The sequence below is a fragment of the Spodoptera frugiperda genome, chromosome 4 (genome assembly GCF_023101765.2).
Source record: "Spodoptera frugiperda isolate SF20-4 chromosome 4, AGI-APGP_CSIRO_Sfru_2.0, whole genome shotgun sequence".
Taxonomy (NCBI): Eukaryota; Metazoa; Arthropoda; class Insecta; order Lepidoptera; family Noctuidae; genus Spodoptera; species Spodoptera frugiperda.
The window spans coordinates 7247790-7265233 of NC_064215.1; the positions used below are offsets into that span (position 1 = coordinate 7247790).

A 17444-nucleotide genomic window follows, 5' to 3' on the forward strand; every position below is an offset into this window, starting at 1 on the left:
TAACTTCTTCAGATTATTTTCGTCCAATACTAGTTTAGTCAGAATCTACAATTTTCTTAGTAGTATCAGTTACAATCAGATTCTTATATGATACTGGAAATTCCCATACATTGCCGGTCAATCTAATAAGATTCATTGAGAAAAGAGTTTACTACGTTTTACACACAGCTACAATTAATCACAATCATTTTAAAGCCTGTATTTGACAATTAGTGATGTAATTCGTTATAATTTAAATACTAATAAGTATTATCAGTAAACTCATCCGGTGTAAGGATTCGGGTATTTGCGGTAATGGCTGCGTTATCACATCCTGGCTTAATCATTCATTAGTCAGTACTTGATTAGTATTGCGAAATTAAAAATTAGTCAGTTTCGTTAGTTCGAATTTGTGTTCATTCTAATTATTTATTGGTCATCTTATTAGTACCGTTGGGGAAAACGAGTTCCTTATACAGCCAATCCCCAGTTTGTAAGACAAGTTTCTTCGTGAAATTAGAATTTTACGACAAATTTGCAAATGGCTTCGTGCTTATCAGAATTGCATTTGGTTACGTACACTAGATGTCTCTATTTTAAACAAATGCAGATTCCTTTGTATTATGAGTAATTTCGTCGACTGTAAGATCGGCACCACCTACTGCCTGAATAATAGTAATAATTTATTCTTTATTTGTGTGTCATGTGACATTTTCATTGATTATCTCAACTGTCAACTAAGTAAATATATTATTTCAGTCCTCGTTAGGTATTTGTAGGACAAGTATCTTTGATAACGTTAGATAACGGAGATGACGGCTTAATCTCGATTTTAACGAATTTTTATTCTAGATTGCCTTCTTATTTTAAATTGCGTAAGGTATGGATGTAATCAAGCCTTATATCAATGGATTTAAGGGCCATTTTACTATGAGATTTCACTTTATCATAAAACATTTTAAATTTGTCGAGACCTAACTTTGTTGGTTGTTTAATTGTAATAGTGTCAGCATTGACAACGTTGACAAGCTGTCATTCGGATAAATTGATCGTGGTTGTTTGCGCAAATGTCAGTTAGATAACGATTACTAAGTATGTATTTTAATTTAATATAGGTACCTATGGGAATATATGGCTTATCTTTTATCGGAAAGACGATATTAATAAGTTTAAACATTTTGTAGACAGAGTACTTTATTGTCCACCTTTGCCGGCTTCACTGACAAATATTGAATCACATTCCCAACATGACTTATCCAGGAGAATTATTGTAGTGTTTGCCTAATTTAAATAGGCCACCCACTGGGGATCTATCTTTGGAAAACAACGTAGTGAGACAACGATGACCCTACCCACTTCCGGCTGAGCGCTCGACACAAATGTATTCAATAGTCACCTTCGGTTATGTGAAACTGGTCCGTGAGAAGTAGGTGATTGATTACGGATAGTTTACAGTTTATAAGCAGATTGATACCAGACAAATATTAGACCATAAATCTAATTAATTACTAAATACTATTGAACGACTTACAAGTGTTTAGAGGTCTGAAGCTCTTTCACCCTAAACAATGAATAAATCTTGATGTTTTTGTTGCAGGAGAGCATGTGATGCCGGCCTTTGACGCCCGGCGCCATGCCCACGCCGCTGCAGCCCGGCGGCCCCGCTAGCGGCCCGCCCCCGGAGCGCAAGCGGCGCCGCAAGCGCGACGATCCGCAGAGTTCAGCTGCGCTCGAACCTGACGACGACGACGGCGACATGAGTCCAGAGGAAGAACCGCGCAACGCGCCCGCGGCCCCCGCGGCGCCAACCCCAGCGCCCTCTTCCGCACCCGCGCCGACCTCACCTCCCGCCGCACCAGATGCCGTCGACCTTACCTCGCACAGAGACTCTCCGCCGCTCTCCTCCGACGTCGAAAGATTTGACGGCAAGATCGTCTATAACCCTGATGGATCTGCCTACATCATCGAGGACCCTGAATTATCAGAAGGAGAAACGAGCATACCCGATCTACCAAAAATAGAACCTGGGTGTATCGTAGATAGTCGCGACAACAACGTAGTGGAAAGACAGCTCGATTTCCCACAGATAGCGAGCGCGTTCTACGTGTCAAGAAACCCTTCGTTGTATGGCGCGTTATATGGAAGACTGGCAGCAGAACGAGCGCGAGCGAGACCCGACGCGCCTGTTATGCACAGTTATCGAGTATTTAGTTTTCGCGGAGGAAAGGACGCTCCTAGACCGCCATCTCCTCCGGCTGAGTGTCCTGTTAGCGTACCAGTCAAACCTATCCTAATGTGTTTTATTTGTAAATTGAGTTTTGGCTATGCAAAATCATTTGTAGCGCACGCACAAGCGGACCACAGTTTATCGTTACTGGACTCTGAAAGAGACGCCTTATCGAGAGAGAATGCTTCTGCTATTATCCAATGCGTGGGCAAAGATAAAGAGCCACTAGTCTCATTTTTAGAACCTGTTGGTGCTGCCGCGCCACCTCGGTTATCATCTTCGGGAAGCCCTAATATGACAGAATTACCAAGCCCATCATTAGACAAGCGACAAGATTTAATGACAACCGACAGGGATACTGAGTCAATGCTATTAAACGGAACGTGTGATGAGAGGAAACCAAGCCCCACAGCGGCATGGAGGCCGCCACGGTCGATAGCCGAATCTTTAATGCCACAACATTCCTTGATCTCCGTGGCACATCCACATACGATTAATGCTTCAGTGCAACCACGGGCCAGTCCTAACTCATCCCCACCTTTTCAAGCTACACCACCTGCCTTCCTTTCTGGAACGACGATAGGTGTCTGCCCAGATCATTTAGGAGGAAGGCCGTCTGGTGCAGATTGTCCAAAATGTGAATTAATTCTGAACTCAGGTAGATTAGGTGGCCCACTAGCTGGTATGCATAGTCGGAATTCCTGCAAAACCTTGAAATGTCCCAAATGTAATTGGCATTATAAATACCAAGAGACGTTAGAGATTCATATGAAAGAGAAACATCCTGAAGCTGAGACGAGTTGCATATATTGCATAGCTGGACAACCACATCCTCGGCTCGCCCGTGGAGAAACATACACGTGTGGCTACAAACCATACCGTTGTGAAGTATGTAACTACTCGACTACTACTAAGGGTAATTTAAGTATACACATGCAATCTGATAAACATCTAAATAACATGCAAGAGCTTCAAAATGGTGGCAACCCTGGCGAAGGAACTTTACCTCCTGCCCCACAACATACTCCGCCAGGCCCACACAAACCACCACTACCGCATCACTCACCCTTAGGTCAGAAACCAAAGCCAACCTTCCGCTGTGATGTTTGTAACTATGAAACAAACGTTGCACGTAACCTGAGGATACACATGACTTCCGAAAAGCATACACACAACATGCTTGTTTTGCAGCAAAACGTAAAACATATGCAAACGTTATCAGCTCTTCACCACAGGCAACAAAGTCAACAACAACTTGAAAGTTTATTGCATTTCCATGGTGGCGATGCTCCACCTCCTAACCCAGAAGCTGCTCTTGCTGATATGGCTTACAATCAAGCCCTGATGATTCAACTAATGACTGGAGGCCCAGGTCCTTCACCACCTGAACTAGGAGCTCATCTCGATGTTGGCTTAAATCCAGAAGCAATGGAACCTCCTCCAGAGCCTGCAGATCCAGAGCCAGAGAGAACGTACCATTGTTGCATCTGCAACTGTTTCTCAACCGATTCCTTAGAAGCACTGGGCCATCACTTGGCCCAAGATCGCACGAAAATCAGAGAACAGGAGATTCTGGCTTTGGTAGCTGGTCACTACGTGTGCAAACTATGCACATACAAAACAAACTTAAAGGCCAACTTCCAGCTACATTGCAAAACTGACAAGCACTTACAGAGGCTTCAGCATGTAAACCATGTCAAAGAGGGTGGACCAAGGAACGAATGGAAACTGAAGTTCTGTGGTGGTGTTGGAACAGGTGGTGCAAGCGTCGGTGGTGTACAGGTCCGATGCTGTGCGTGTGATTACTATACCAATTCTGCGCACAAACTGCAGCTTCACGCAGCAGGTGCGAGACACGAAGCTGCTGCCTTACTATTGAGACATCTTCGCGAGTGCGCGACACGTATACCTCGAGAACGTCCCCGAGTATACCGCTGTGCTCTCTGTGGCTTCGGAGCACCTCATCGACTGCCACTTCTGCAACACGTTCGGTCTGTAAAACATATGCAGATGGAACAAATCCACCAGCTCCAGCGTCGCTCCGAGGGCAAAGACCCAACCCCTGATGTAGCTGAACTGTTCCAAGTCATTCCTCAGCCATCTGAGTTACCGAGCCCCTACGATCAGCAAGATAATGGTGAGTACATCAAAGCAATAAATGTATAATTACTAAACATTCTACGAACCTCCCGCCTGGTTACTATAAAATGACTATATACAGTACAATTATATAAGTAGGCATATAGATTATTATGAGTACCTACGTAGGCAGATACTTAATCTAATTTAATTGTTGGTTTTTTCACATTTAGTCCTTGTTTGTCTTTTCATGTTCACTAGAGTGGTAATAAGGAAATTGCTTATTTGTCAGCTAATAATTTTCCAACCGTGACTGGCCTATTGTTATTGCACATTAACTTCCTCAAGGCGTTGTCTCCGTAAGTTAGAACTTAATGATAATAATTAGTCAGTTATGTAACGAATGTACCCACTAACAATGTAAGAATATTCTATCTAGAGGTAGCGTTTGTTACTATCTACACAATGGCAACGAAAAAACGATTCACGATCGAAAACCGATTAGATGCGCGTGCGCATTCTGCTCAGTTTTTCTACTTTGCGCTAGATGTCGCTCGTGACAACTTTTGTTCAATCAATAAACGAACACGACACAACGAAATATATTATTATTTATTACTTCTGTGCTAAACACATTTCGTAACATTTTTATTCTATAAAGCGTAAAAATCCCATTAAAATTAATTCAACCAAAACCATTACCGGCGTTCGTATCGATAAAGTAATACTGAGTCGACTTATGAATGTGATTTCGAAACGTCACTATCGGTTTCCAATTTAAACCGATTCGTTCCTTAATCAATTTTGTTCTGCGTTTTTTCAAAGTGAACTTCTTTCTGTGGATCGTGTCAACAAACACAACGATTTGTTTGATGTTAATTTGTGAGTATTGTATGTATGATACGAAGGCACATCGTGCTCTCCGTTTTCGTCAACGAAGGCTTCATTATCGTTTATCGCGTGACCGTCACTCCGTGTTCAATCTGAGAGGCAATCTCCATTTTAAGCGATGAGCATTTAGCGAAGAATTCGTAATCACAATAATGAGATAATTACACACGAACAAAATTTAATTTAAAGCGCGCAACATTAGAACAGGTTTCTTTAATAACGTACGCCTTACACGGTGTCGCCACAGTCGGATGCCGTCATTGGTCGGAGGCGGCTCCGCCCCGCGCGCGAGGGAGACGGAGAGAAGATTTGAATTGAGAACGCGAATTTTCCATAAGTACCGCACACGGGACAATGACTCGCATTACGTATGTGGCGGTCGCGCATTAAGGATGATTGCCCCCTTGTGATGAGGCTGCTACATCATCACACAATGTCGCCGGCCGCATCGCCCCGCGCATGTTTATGGCCACGGTGAAATACGATAAACTCCGAGAGAAATGTGGAGGCGAAAGAAATCCGCCTTACACCATTGTGTGCCTCATGTTTATGCTTATTACTTATTTTCACCTTATTGAGAGAGCCATTTTAAACGATCGATTTTGATATAAATTTTAGGTTTTCGAATTGCTTATGGTTCATTGCAAAACACAACGATGAACTAAATTGCATTGAGAGAGAAGATTGCACTCATTTAAATTCACACGATCTCGAAGTAGGTACGCACATACTCAGATGACACAAAAAATGTCATTCTTCAGTTTTGCGACATCATTAAATTTATGTAGCTTCCTTTGAATCTGTCACTGTTTTACCCCTCGGCTACTGATTCATTAGTTACTGTCCCTATCATCAATATGATTAAACCAGAATAAGAACCGGTTTATAATTTTATACGTTATACAAGACCAGCACCCTGTTCTAAAAGATTTTTTGCCTCGCTGTGCTAAGATCAATAAAGACGTCTGAGTCCATTATTCACTAAAAGATTCAAGATGATAATAAATACGGCAATATTTTCGTTAAAAAAAGCAAATGAATATCTATAGGTAGTCCTGGCTACGTACACCTATATATTTTATCTGCAAAATAATAATTATCAAGGTCTGTAAACACAGTAAAGACCGTAATGGTCAGTAGGATTAATTTTAGAGTATATGCAAGAGTTGAAAGGGTCAAATACAGTTGGAAACTCGAACCCGCAACACCGGTACGCAAAGACAGTAAAACGCTCAGTTCCCATTGTGTCCCTGACGCCACATTGTAAAAATTCTGACCCAAATCTCGCAAAACAAAACTCACACTGCACAATACTTACTTTACGACGCTATAACGATGTGGTGTTTCCTTAGAAAAGACCCTTTGTTCATTGACAAAAAGCGTCAGAGATCGCGTTTATGCAGAGAAGGTCCTTTTACCTGGCCATTGTTCTATGCTCCTACCAGACTGTGGGACGGCGGCTTTACATCATAAATAATTACATTCACTGGTCACTCTGGAATTAGGGTCAGTTGCGCTATCATTATTATTACGTACTCAGATTTACTTATCCCTCTCCCCTTCATTAGATGTAACGGTTTTAACTGCTTAAAACTATAGAACGGGTTCCCGAACAGGGGGCCGACTGGTTTCAGCTTCGTTCGACTGTGAGATAATTTCCAGTTTTAATTAAGTGAAAATTCAATGCAGTGCTTTGTGGACTCTTATTTTTTGCACAATTATAAATCGACAATTTCACAGTATAGTCTAAAACAAAAAATAAAAATATTGTTTACATGAAAATCTTGTTAGAATGACGTCGGATTAATTACCTGTATTTTTTTGCAGTTTGTGTTAAGAATACAATAGACAGTCCTTCTATAGCCAAATTCATCTAATAAACTATAATTGTAACGTTACATTAACGAATCAGTTCTCCCTCGGCCGTTTCTTTCACCTTCCTTATTTGAGCGTAAACAATGCGGCCGAGCGTCTTTCACACGCTGCCGCGGACTTATCCTTGGTCAAAATAATAATTGCACGCTCACATACAGTCGTCTCGCTCACACCTATAGTCACATACGTCAACTATCCCGATGGATTTGATCCGATGCGAAACGAAATATTCGAAACCTTTTGTAATAATGAACAATGATTGTTTGCTCGTCCTGTATCTTCTTTGTGTGCAAAATTACAATATACTTGTTACGTTAACATTAATACATTTGTGAATGTGTGCGTACGGGATGGATAGAGCGATACCTTTGTCTTGCCGGGACGTCGCAAACAAAACGAGTCCTACTAATAATATAAAAGAGAAGAATTTTATTTTTAACTTCAATTCAGAAAAGTAACAAACGCTCGTACCGAACAATAGTCAGCTTCATTTATAGAAATAATCTTTTTTGTAGATAAATCTCACGTAGATGTAGGTAGACATTGTGGATTTACGGTGTACAGATTTGTATCCATTCGGCCCGCAGATTCCGTAGCGGGAGGTTCGTTGTGAACAACTTGTGTTTTAAGAATTTTTGTTTGTAAACAAATATTTTTATCGCTTGTTTTTTGTCAACAGACACTAAGGAGCCGATCGATCAGAAACCAGAGTTAACTCAAGAACAAAAGATGATGAGATTTTTGGAACAACATCAGCAACAACAACAACAACAGCAGCCACAACCACAACAACAACAACAACATCACGTTTCGCAACAGATTCAGCAAAGTTCCAGTGAGAGAGAGGAAGAGCGCGAGACTCCAGGACCACACGCGTGTCCTTATTGTAATTTTAGTTGCTCGAACGAGTCTCGCCTACACGCACATGTCACCTCCGTACATGGCGACCCGTCTCGACATTTCATTTGCCCTCTTTGCCAAGATGGCTTCAAGGAACGACCAGCCCTCGAACGACACGTCATGCAAATCCATTCCGTCAACTCAGAAGGGCTACAACGACTGCTATTACTTGTTGACCAGAGCCATTGGTTGAATGGTGGAGCGCAGTCCCAAAGAGACGAATCTCGACAAGGTGATGATGAGCGGGAAATATCCTCACCACGATCGGAGGGCAGCGCTGATGGTGAAACTGAAAGATGTTCGACATGCAACCGCACCTTTAGAAATGTTGATGAATTGTGTCAGCATCAGAATGAATCCGGCCACCTCGAACTGAAACAAACACCGCAAGGGCCAGGTTACGTCTGCTGGAAGAAAGGGTGCAATCGATACTTTGACGCGGCTCATGCACTACAAAATCACTTCAGAGAAGCACATGCGCGGAACTCTATTGCCAACATGTCAGTGTCTGAAAAGCATGTGTATAAGTACCGTTGCAATCAGTGCAGTCTGGCGTTTAAGACAATTGAAAAACTACAGCTACATTCACAATACCATGTTATCAGAGATGCAACCAAGTGTGTGCTGTGTGGAAGAAGCTTCAGATCTGTGCTAGCACTACAGAAGCACGTTGAAACTTCCCATCCTGAATTATCTGAAGAAGAACTGAGTGCCTTCAAACGCAGCTTAGCATCAAATCCACTATTACAAGCTGCACAAGGCACAGCTTTAGATGCTGCTACTGCTGAGCTTTTACGTAAAGAAGCGTTGAGAACTCCAGATGATGACCTCGCCGATGTTGAAGATAGAGATTCTAGTGCAACAGTCGCTGATGAGTCCGGACATAATGATGCTGAAAACTCGGATGACTCAATAATTTACAAAGACCAACAATTCTTGGAAGATTACTTAAATTCCCAAGCAATGGCTGAAGACTCATACAATGACCCTAACAGGAAATATAAGTGTCATCGGTGCAAAGTTGCGTTTACACGACAATCTTATTTGACTGCACACAATAAGACACTCCTCCACAGAAAAGGTGAAAAGCTAACCTACCCCATGGAAAAATATCTAGATCCAAACAGACCATTCAAATGTGACGTATGCAAGGAATCGTTCACGCAAAAGAATATTTTACTTGTTCACTACAATAGCGTGAGCCATTTACATAAATTGAAACGAGCTATGCAAGAACAACAGAATAATAATAATCCTCCCGTGTCGCCCGGGGCGGGTTCTGCACCATCTAATTTGACACTTACACCCAAGAGTACATCGAGCGAGGAGGATGACCGCAAACGATACAAATGTAACATTTGTAAAGTTGCGTACACACAGGGTAGTACGCTCGACATACACATGAGATCGGTGCTACACCAAACGCGTGCTGGCAAGTTGCAAGAACTAGCCGCAGCTGGCCACGTGGACTTGTCACGGCCCCTAGTGGAGCAGCCTGACCGGACCGACCCCGCCAAAATATTACAAGACGTGTTGTCGCCGAAAAATACATCCCCTTCGTCTACAAGCAGCGGGGGCCCGCGTTCCTCACCCCCTGCGCGCCCAGGTAGTCCGCGTTCGCCCCGCGCAGGTAACACTACGTGCGAACGCTGTCAGACGTCATTCCCTAACGGGGAGTTACTCGAGGCACATCGAGCAACGTCATGTCCGTACGGCGATGCGCGGGCGCATTCGCCGCTAGGCGAAGCTGAAACAGCTGCACTTGACGAGATGGTGGCCAAGGGTAACCCGCCCAAACGTAATTCACAAATGTATAAGCAACTATTAGAAACCTTTGGATTTGATCTCGTCATGCAATACAATGAAAACCAACGAAGAAAAATGCAAGAAGAACGAGAGATGGCGCGTGTACCAAGTCCACCGCCGCCGCCTCCTGAGGAAAAGCCACCGGATGGGGAATCCAAGTCTACGTGTCAACATTGCAATAAAGAATTTTCAAGTGTGTTCGTTCTTAAAACCCATTGTGAGGAAGTGCACAAGGATAAAGTACCTCTAGAATTTCTAGAGCAGTTCGCGGAACAGTTTAAATCGGAATATGAAAGGAAGTCTGGTGCACCTAATTCGCCTCGTGCTGCCTCTCCCGCGCCGCAGGGTGATAGGTCACCGTCTCCACGTGGTGACAATAGTGGAAACTTTAATGAAAATGGAAGTGCACAAGGTGATGCGCAAGCTGGAGCACTTCTGGCTGCGCAAGTGCAAGAGATGCAGGCAGCGTTAAACATGATTCAGCTGCAACAACAACTAGGACAATTGCACCCGATGGTGGCTCAGATGTTATCGTTGGGGCTGCCTCTAGGTTTGAACGTCGGAGCACTGGCTGCCATGAACCTTCAACCACCATTGGTGCCGCTAATGCTGCCACCTCCTCCATTCGATACCATGCCCTTCGCCCACGACGCCCAGATGAAACAACAACAATTATTACAGCAGCAGCAACAGGTCAGTTTTTAATAATTATTAGTTTAATCAATATTTCAATATTCTTAACATCCCATCGTTAGCTAAACCTACACTTCATTACTTATACCAGCAGATAATCAGATAGTGACTACTTATTTATACACTACTTATATGACTTAACATAAATTTATAGACATTATACAAATTACTATGAAATAGTGATGTCATATTAACGCCAGTTTAAACTAATAAGTACTAGAATAATCTATAACTCTCGATCCTGTAATTCTAATTGGAAATAATTATATACTTACTATACATACATGAAATGTGTCACATAATATAAGGAATTAAATGTGGGACTATTACATACTTTTAGTTACAATAATAATACTCTTTAACCAATGTAGTTATCAGGTAATAGTAATATAATAAATCACCAATAAAAAGTACATAATAGTATTATATCAGAAATGCTTCTTATATAATTCTTATAACAAATATCATTATTTTTTCTACTGCTGGGTATAAGGCTCCTTTTTCTGCCCTACTTATTCGTTTTGTGCATCTTTAAACTAAAATTATTAAAAACTAAATGTAATTTATATAACTATGAAATTACTTAACAAAATTCCGTCGAGACGTACAAATAACAAGTATTTACTTATACAAATACAAGGCTTCGCATTGATTATTTTCGTCAGTTACTGTGTAAATTCGATCGTGGGCAATAAGGATATCTACGACGGCGTCGTATTGTGAGATAAGCTCGACGATTTACGTTAGCTATCTGTTTGCACAAGGCGACAGGGAATCTATTGTTGTATGAAGGGTCCGACCATTATTATTAGTAACGACTTCCCTTAGCATTCGGACTTACCTGCTTAATATCGTTGTTGATAAATGAACCCTTTAACAACTGAAAACTCGTTTCGTGTCTACGGTTTCAATGCTCGTCTTTAATATAGATTTCTTTTGTTTGCAGGCTAACGCTGCAGCTGGTCAAAAGAGAGCGCGTACACGCATCACTGATGAACAACTGAAGATTTTGAGAGCGCATTTTGACATTAACAATTCGCCCAGTGACGAGGCTATCGCGAAAATGGCCCAACAGTCTGGACTCGCTACCAAGGTAATCAAACATTGGTTCAGAAATACTCTTTTCAAGGAGCGACAGCGAAACAAGGATTCACCTTATAATTTCAATAATCCTCCTTCTACCACCCTCAATTTGGAAGAGTATGAAAAAACCGGTGAGGCTAAAGTAACAACTTTAGATTCATCAGCAAGCTCTGATGAAGGAAAGCCACCACCTGAAAAAAAGGCAAAAATTGAAGATACTAGTATGCTAATGCAGCAGGAAGTTAAGTCGGAACCCAACGATGAACCGACGATGGAGGAAAAATACAATTCGTATGATGATCGACACCAAGAAGATAAAAGCTTTATCTTTCCTCAAGCACCATCGCAGAGCCCTGCGCCAATGATTCAAAACAATGATCACCATCATCAAAACAAATCGCGACCTCAAACACCAACGCACATTTCATTAAACTCATTGATTCAATCTCAATTAGATTCGATCCCAGCGACGAGTATACCACAGCCGCCTCATCCATCGATGCTACCACCAAAACTGAATCCTAATTTCACGTCCCCAAACTCCGCGCCCCCGAACGTCCTACCTTTGACCCCGAATCGCAGCCTCAGCCCTGGCAGGGGGCCGGCCGATTTCGGACTTTCCGGGGGCAATTCGAACGGATCCAACAGCTCAACGGGGTCTTCTGGCAAACGCGCCAACAGAACTAGATTTACTGACTATCAAATCAAAGTATTACAAGAGTTTTTTGAAAATAACGCATATCCCAAAGATGATGATCTCGAATATTTGTCAAAATTATTGGGATTAAGTCCTAGAGTAATTGTGGTCTGGTTTCAAAATGCACGCCAAAAAGCTAGAAAAGTCTATGAAAACCAACCAGCCGCAGATCCACCTGCGAGTGCCACGGATGATGCCAATAGATTTCAACGTACTCCAGGTCTTAACTATCAATGTAAAAAGTGCCAATTAGTATTCCAAAGGTACTATGAACTTATAAGACATCAAAAAACGCATTGTTTCAAAGAAGAAGATGCGAAAAGATCAGCACAAGCACAGGCAGCAGCGGCTCAAGTTGCGGCTACATTAAGCAGTGAGGATTCCAATTCCAGCAATGTAGAACATCACCCTCCCCACGTGCCAGTCTCACCTGCGCCGCCTCGTACGCCGACTCCCGCGGCACCTAACTACCCTGTGTCACCAGCGCCTCCTGCGCCGTTAACACCAGTTACCCCACTATCGCACACACCTCGTGAAGAAAAAGATGGAAATTTTCAGTGTGATAAATGTAACCTAGTCTTCCCTCGTTTTGACTTATGGCGAGAACATCAACTGGTTCACATAATGAACCCAAACTTATTTCCCACATATCCACCCGATTCCCCTTTTGGAATCTTGCAACAACATGCACAACTACAACAACTAAATGCAAGCCTTGGCAGTGATGAAGCTCGCCACCCTTTAGTAGCGGCTCTTAACCAACAAGTCGCTAAGAGGAAATTTGATGAGTATGAAGAAGTCGAAACAGGTGAACAGCCAAAAGACAAACGCTTAAGAACTACAATTCTACCGGAACAACTGGATTACCTCTACCAAAAATACCAAATCGAATCTAATCCATCTCGTAAAATGCTTGAAAACATAGCACGCGAAGTTGGACTAAAAAAAAGAGTGGTACAAGTTTGGTTTCAAAATACACGAGCACGTGAGAGGAAAGGACAATTTCGTGCACATGCACAAGTTATAAATAAGCGATGTCCCTTTTGTCCAGCATTGTTTAAAGTAAAAAGTGCTCTAGAAAGCCATTTGAGCACCAAACACGCGGATCAGTGTGCGAGAGGTGAAATCAATGTAGACGCATTACCCGATGAAGAATTGAGTACAGAATCAACCCCGAGTTTTGGGTCTCAACAAAGTGATCGGCAGCAAAATTTTTCCCAAGCGGGGGCTCCCATGTTGCCCCCTATTTTTCCACCTTTTCACTCAGACATGGAGAAATTTATCAAGCAGTACAGTGAAGAATCAATGAAACGCTATGTAAGTGAATTACAAGCGCATGCTGCCGCCCAACAGAATGGCGGCGGAAACGAAACAACTGAACGACGTCCCGAACATGGAAAATCAGAGATCCCTTTAGATCTCAGTAAACCAGTTGATCTGTCACGACCTGGATCTGACGCTGACGAGCGCTCCGACACCGCTTCCGAGACAATGGAGTTCTATGAAGAAGACGAGCCTACCTCGCCCCTCCCTGGCCAGCAACAAGCGACACGGCCGCCGGGAAAACGTTACCGCACTCAAATGTCGTCGTTACAAGTAAAAATTATGAAATCCTTATTCGGGGATTACAAAACTCCAACTATGGCGGAATGCGAGGCGCTCGGTCGAGAAATTGGACTGCCAAAACGTGTAGTGCAAGTTTGGTTCCAAAATGCACGTGCCAAAGAGAAGAAGGCGCGCCTGGCCGCCGGACTCATGGAGGTGTCCGATGCGCCGCCGCCGGAGGAGTGTCGAGTATGTGACTTCAAATACAGTCACAAATACTCGGTGCAGGACCATGTGTTCACACGTGGTCACATCGCGGCTGTACGCGCGCGGCTCGAAAGTGGTGCGGGCGGCGGCGACGACAGCACGCTCGCGCTCATGCAGATGGCAGCGCGCCTCGAGAGCGGCATGGGCGGCGACTTGCACAACGCGTTCCTGCGGCCGCAGCTCGCCGGCAACGGTGAGTGTACTACTTGACCGCGGAGTGAGTCGCCTAGCGCTTCCCAGCTCTACGCGACCCCGCATTTTCTTACGTAGAACCTCGCAGCGGCGAGCTTCCCTCGATCGTATGAACAACTATAATGTCCATATAATAGCGTTTCGAGCGAAGCTCCTTTCGTGCCGTGACGGTCGTTGCTATTTTCCTATTAGTGAGTCCTTTTGTAAATAAAATTTAGGTGTAACTGATATAGCTTAAGATTAAAATCTCTCTGTAGTGTTCGTATTTCAATATTTTGAAGATTTTAAATTGATGTCATTATCATCGTTTCCATCCATGGTTGGATATAAACCTCTACAAAAGCACGCCGATAAGTTCGATAATTGAAATCTCCAGCTAATTGATAAAGTACCTACATTATTCAAAGACTAAATATGCGTCGAGTCGGTTCACCGATGCGAAAGGTAATAGCGGCACGTACGCAGTCGATTCAGTCTCTCAGAAATTATTTCGTAATTCAAATAATTACGGAACGTGGCAACAGTAAAAAAACATTACCCAATCTTCAAATTATAATATAAATCTGAAACCAGTGTGAAATAGATATTTTTATGTAGGTATATGAGCATTATTTGTGGTACGTTTTGTTGCGCATCGGCCATGGCACGTGTTGCTTGGCGCGTTGTCATCGCAGAGAGAGGCGGGCCGCGGGCCCGACCTGGCTGGCGCGATGCAGCGGTGGGCGGCCGCTCTAAGCCACTATACACATGCAAACGATGCACAACAATGGTAGGAGTTAGGAGTTAGGACGCGTGAAGGACGTCGATATCGAATGGGACCGATCTGGCGCATATGCATTTCGCTCCACATGAATAATCAATTATTTAAATGACGCCAATCAAGACTTTCTCGGAAAGAACACATCGGTGTCCATTGTTTCGTTGGTTTTATTACCTTATTATGCTCTAAATATTGAAAGCCAACACTACAGAGAGACATAGACTAGTAATCTGTTGCATAATATTATTCTTCCTAGTTGTTCGTATTTAAAACTCCTATTAGGTTATTAGCGACATGTCGATTGTTGTAGGATTGTAATGAAAACCAAATTATATATTTTAGAGAATTTAAATGTTTTAGTTATTATTGTGTAAAGTCATAGCGAAGCCTGAAGTCTATAATTATTTAAAATAAGGTGCCTTGTAGGATCCAAGTGTTTTGTAAATTATTTTCTCTTGAGCTCCACTGTAAATAGTTAAAAGTATACTACTAGTTATAACGATGTGCACTGTAAAATTGTTGTCGCCGATAGCTGTTCGTATTTGTATTTCGATAGTTCTTATCTATAGGTAGATATAAATATATTATTTGTTTCGTAGAGGCATCTTAAGAACTTGTGATATAAATGTATCTAATTAGTTTACTTCGCATATCTTTCGCAAAGGTCTCGGTTAAGGGCACGAGCCTAAAGATCAAAAATACATACAGACATAACATTACAAGTTTGTCGGTTTTTACATAATAAAGGATGCTTAGCTATCGTGTGGGGTCCCGGTTGCAGTTTGTGCTATTCTTTCATGGCATTTACATATTTGGGTCTTGATTGGGGCGTTAGGCGATATGCAAATATTTTCTCCAAATTTGAATGTTGCGTAAGTCGTGGGGCGCACGAGCTGTGAGCTAATGCGCCCGCGCCCCGGCGCACGCGCCGCGGGAGCCACGCTATGCCCTTATTTATTATGTAGAAATTTTCGCTAGCGACTCGTAAACACCTTGATACGTCTCTATTGATCTTTCAAATGCAAATGTCCCAGTCTGTCGGTGAAGAAAATAATAAGTGTTGTTTACTATTTCTTGAATACATACCACAGCATTCTGGTATTATTGAGCATGTTTTTATTTGCATATCGCTTTTTGTTGATTTTATTTATTTTTGTTATGTTTGTATTTATTTTTGTTCCATAGTTTTACTATAATCTTGTTTGACATGTAGATACCTACCCAATCGTATTGACGTCAAGGCGACTGACATGCACCTTGATTTTGAGTTTGCCTCCAACCCGACTTCCAATAATTTTATTTTAATTTGTATAATTTAATTTTTAACCTAATTTTATGCGATCTGCATTTACTGTTATTCAGATGACGTTATTCTAAATAGTTATTTGAAACAAAGTCCTGTGCCAGCCAGTGAAAGAATTCTTTGGTATTTGCGGCGTTGACTCGACCGCCTAGGAAAAGATTGAAAGTCTTGTAAACTGATAGTATTATTATAATTATTATCTACAGTTATTATATTTGCAGAATTCGTTGAAATAAATGCAATATTTATATTATTGAATTATGTTTTTTTTTTGTTTTTTATGTTTCCTTGGTTCCTTTATCCTGAGTTTGTTTTTTGTTTGCTTTTGTTGAAGAACATTTATGCGGAATGCAATGTGAGGTAACAAAGACTGTTTAAACAAAGCTGATATTTTTTGGTAGAAAGTTTCTGACTCTCGGGGAGTCAACGAATTATTTAAGGACAGGTGAACATTGGAGATAATTTGAAATGTAAAGTAACTCACGCAGATAGTTACAATGTCGTTGTAAACCCATACCTGTGGACTTAAAACAAAGATTGCTTTATTTTAGCAAAGGTATTGTAACAAAAGATTTGAAAATGTTAGAGGTTATGTATTTGGTGGCTCCATGGGGGATAGTTTTAAAATGATTCAACAGACACCCTTTGTACTTGACAAAGACAAACAGATTGCTAGTTTATGTAGTTAGAAGAGATATATGAGTACCTTAGTGTTAAGAAAACGATCGTGACGGCATGTGGCTCTAGTCCTTACATCTCTGTTTCTGTGTATCTTATACTATTCACGTACTAGCACATTTCATGAAAAACGGAGCCTATAGCCACCTGTTTGATAAATAATTTCTTTGAAATAACCAAATTGATGAGAAATTATACTAGATAGTGCTTTATTGATATAAACAGTCTCCAATGTTTTGTGGTATTACATATGATCTGATATTTTGAGAACACGTGGGTTAGTAAAATAATAAATAGAGATGAAAATTGTTTCCGAGATGAGATGTAAATGAAAGCCGTTTCATGCAATTTTCCACAATATTTCGATAGGCATAGTTGTATAGTGCTTTGGTACATAAGAACGAAATTCGCTTGAGACCACGTGGTTACTTACTGTCACATAACAAAAGACCTTGAAAGAACAAAAATC

The 17444-nt window shown here is 41.8% G+C and overlaps 1 protein-coding gene across 1 annotated transcript in view; it reads left to right on the plus strand.

Moving 5' to 3' along the window:
• Window positions 1-16555, plus strand: part of LOC118272755 (zinc finger homeobox protein 3) — a 51322-nt gene extending 34767 nt beyond the window's left edge. The window contains exons 2-4 of the mRNA XM_035589408.2: window positions 1577-4343; window positions 7731-10450; window positions 11397-16555. Of these exons, the coding sequence (XP_035445301.2) occupies window positions 1613-4343; window positions 7731-10450; window positions 11397-14252 (8307 nt within the window). The 5' untranslated portion in view covers window positions 1577-1612 and the 3' untranslated portion in view covers window positions 14253-16555. The remainder of the gene's footprint in view (window positions 1-1576; window positions 4344-7730; window positions 10451-11396) is intronic.
• Window positions 16556-17444: the final 889 nt, after the last annotated feature.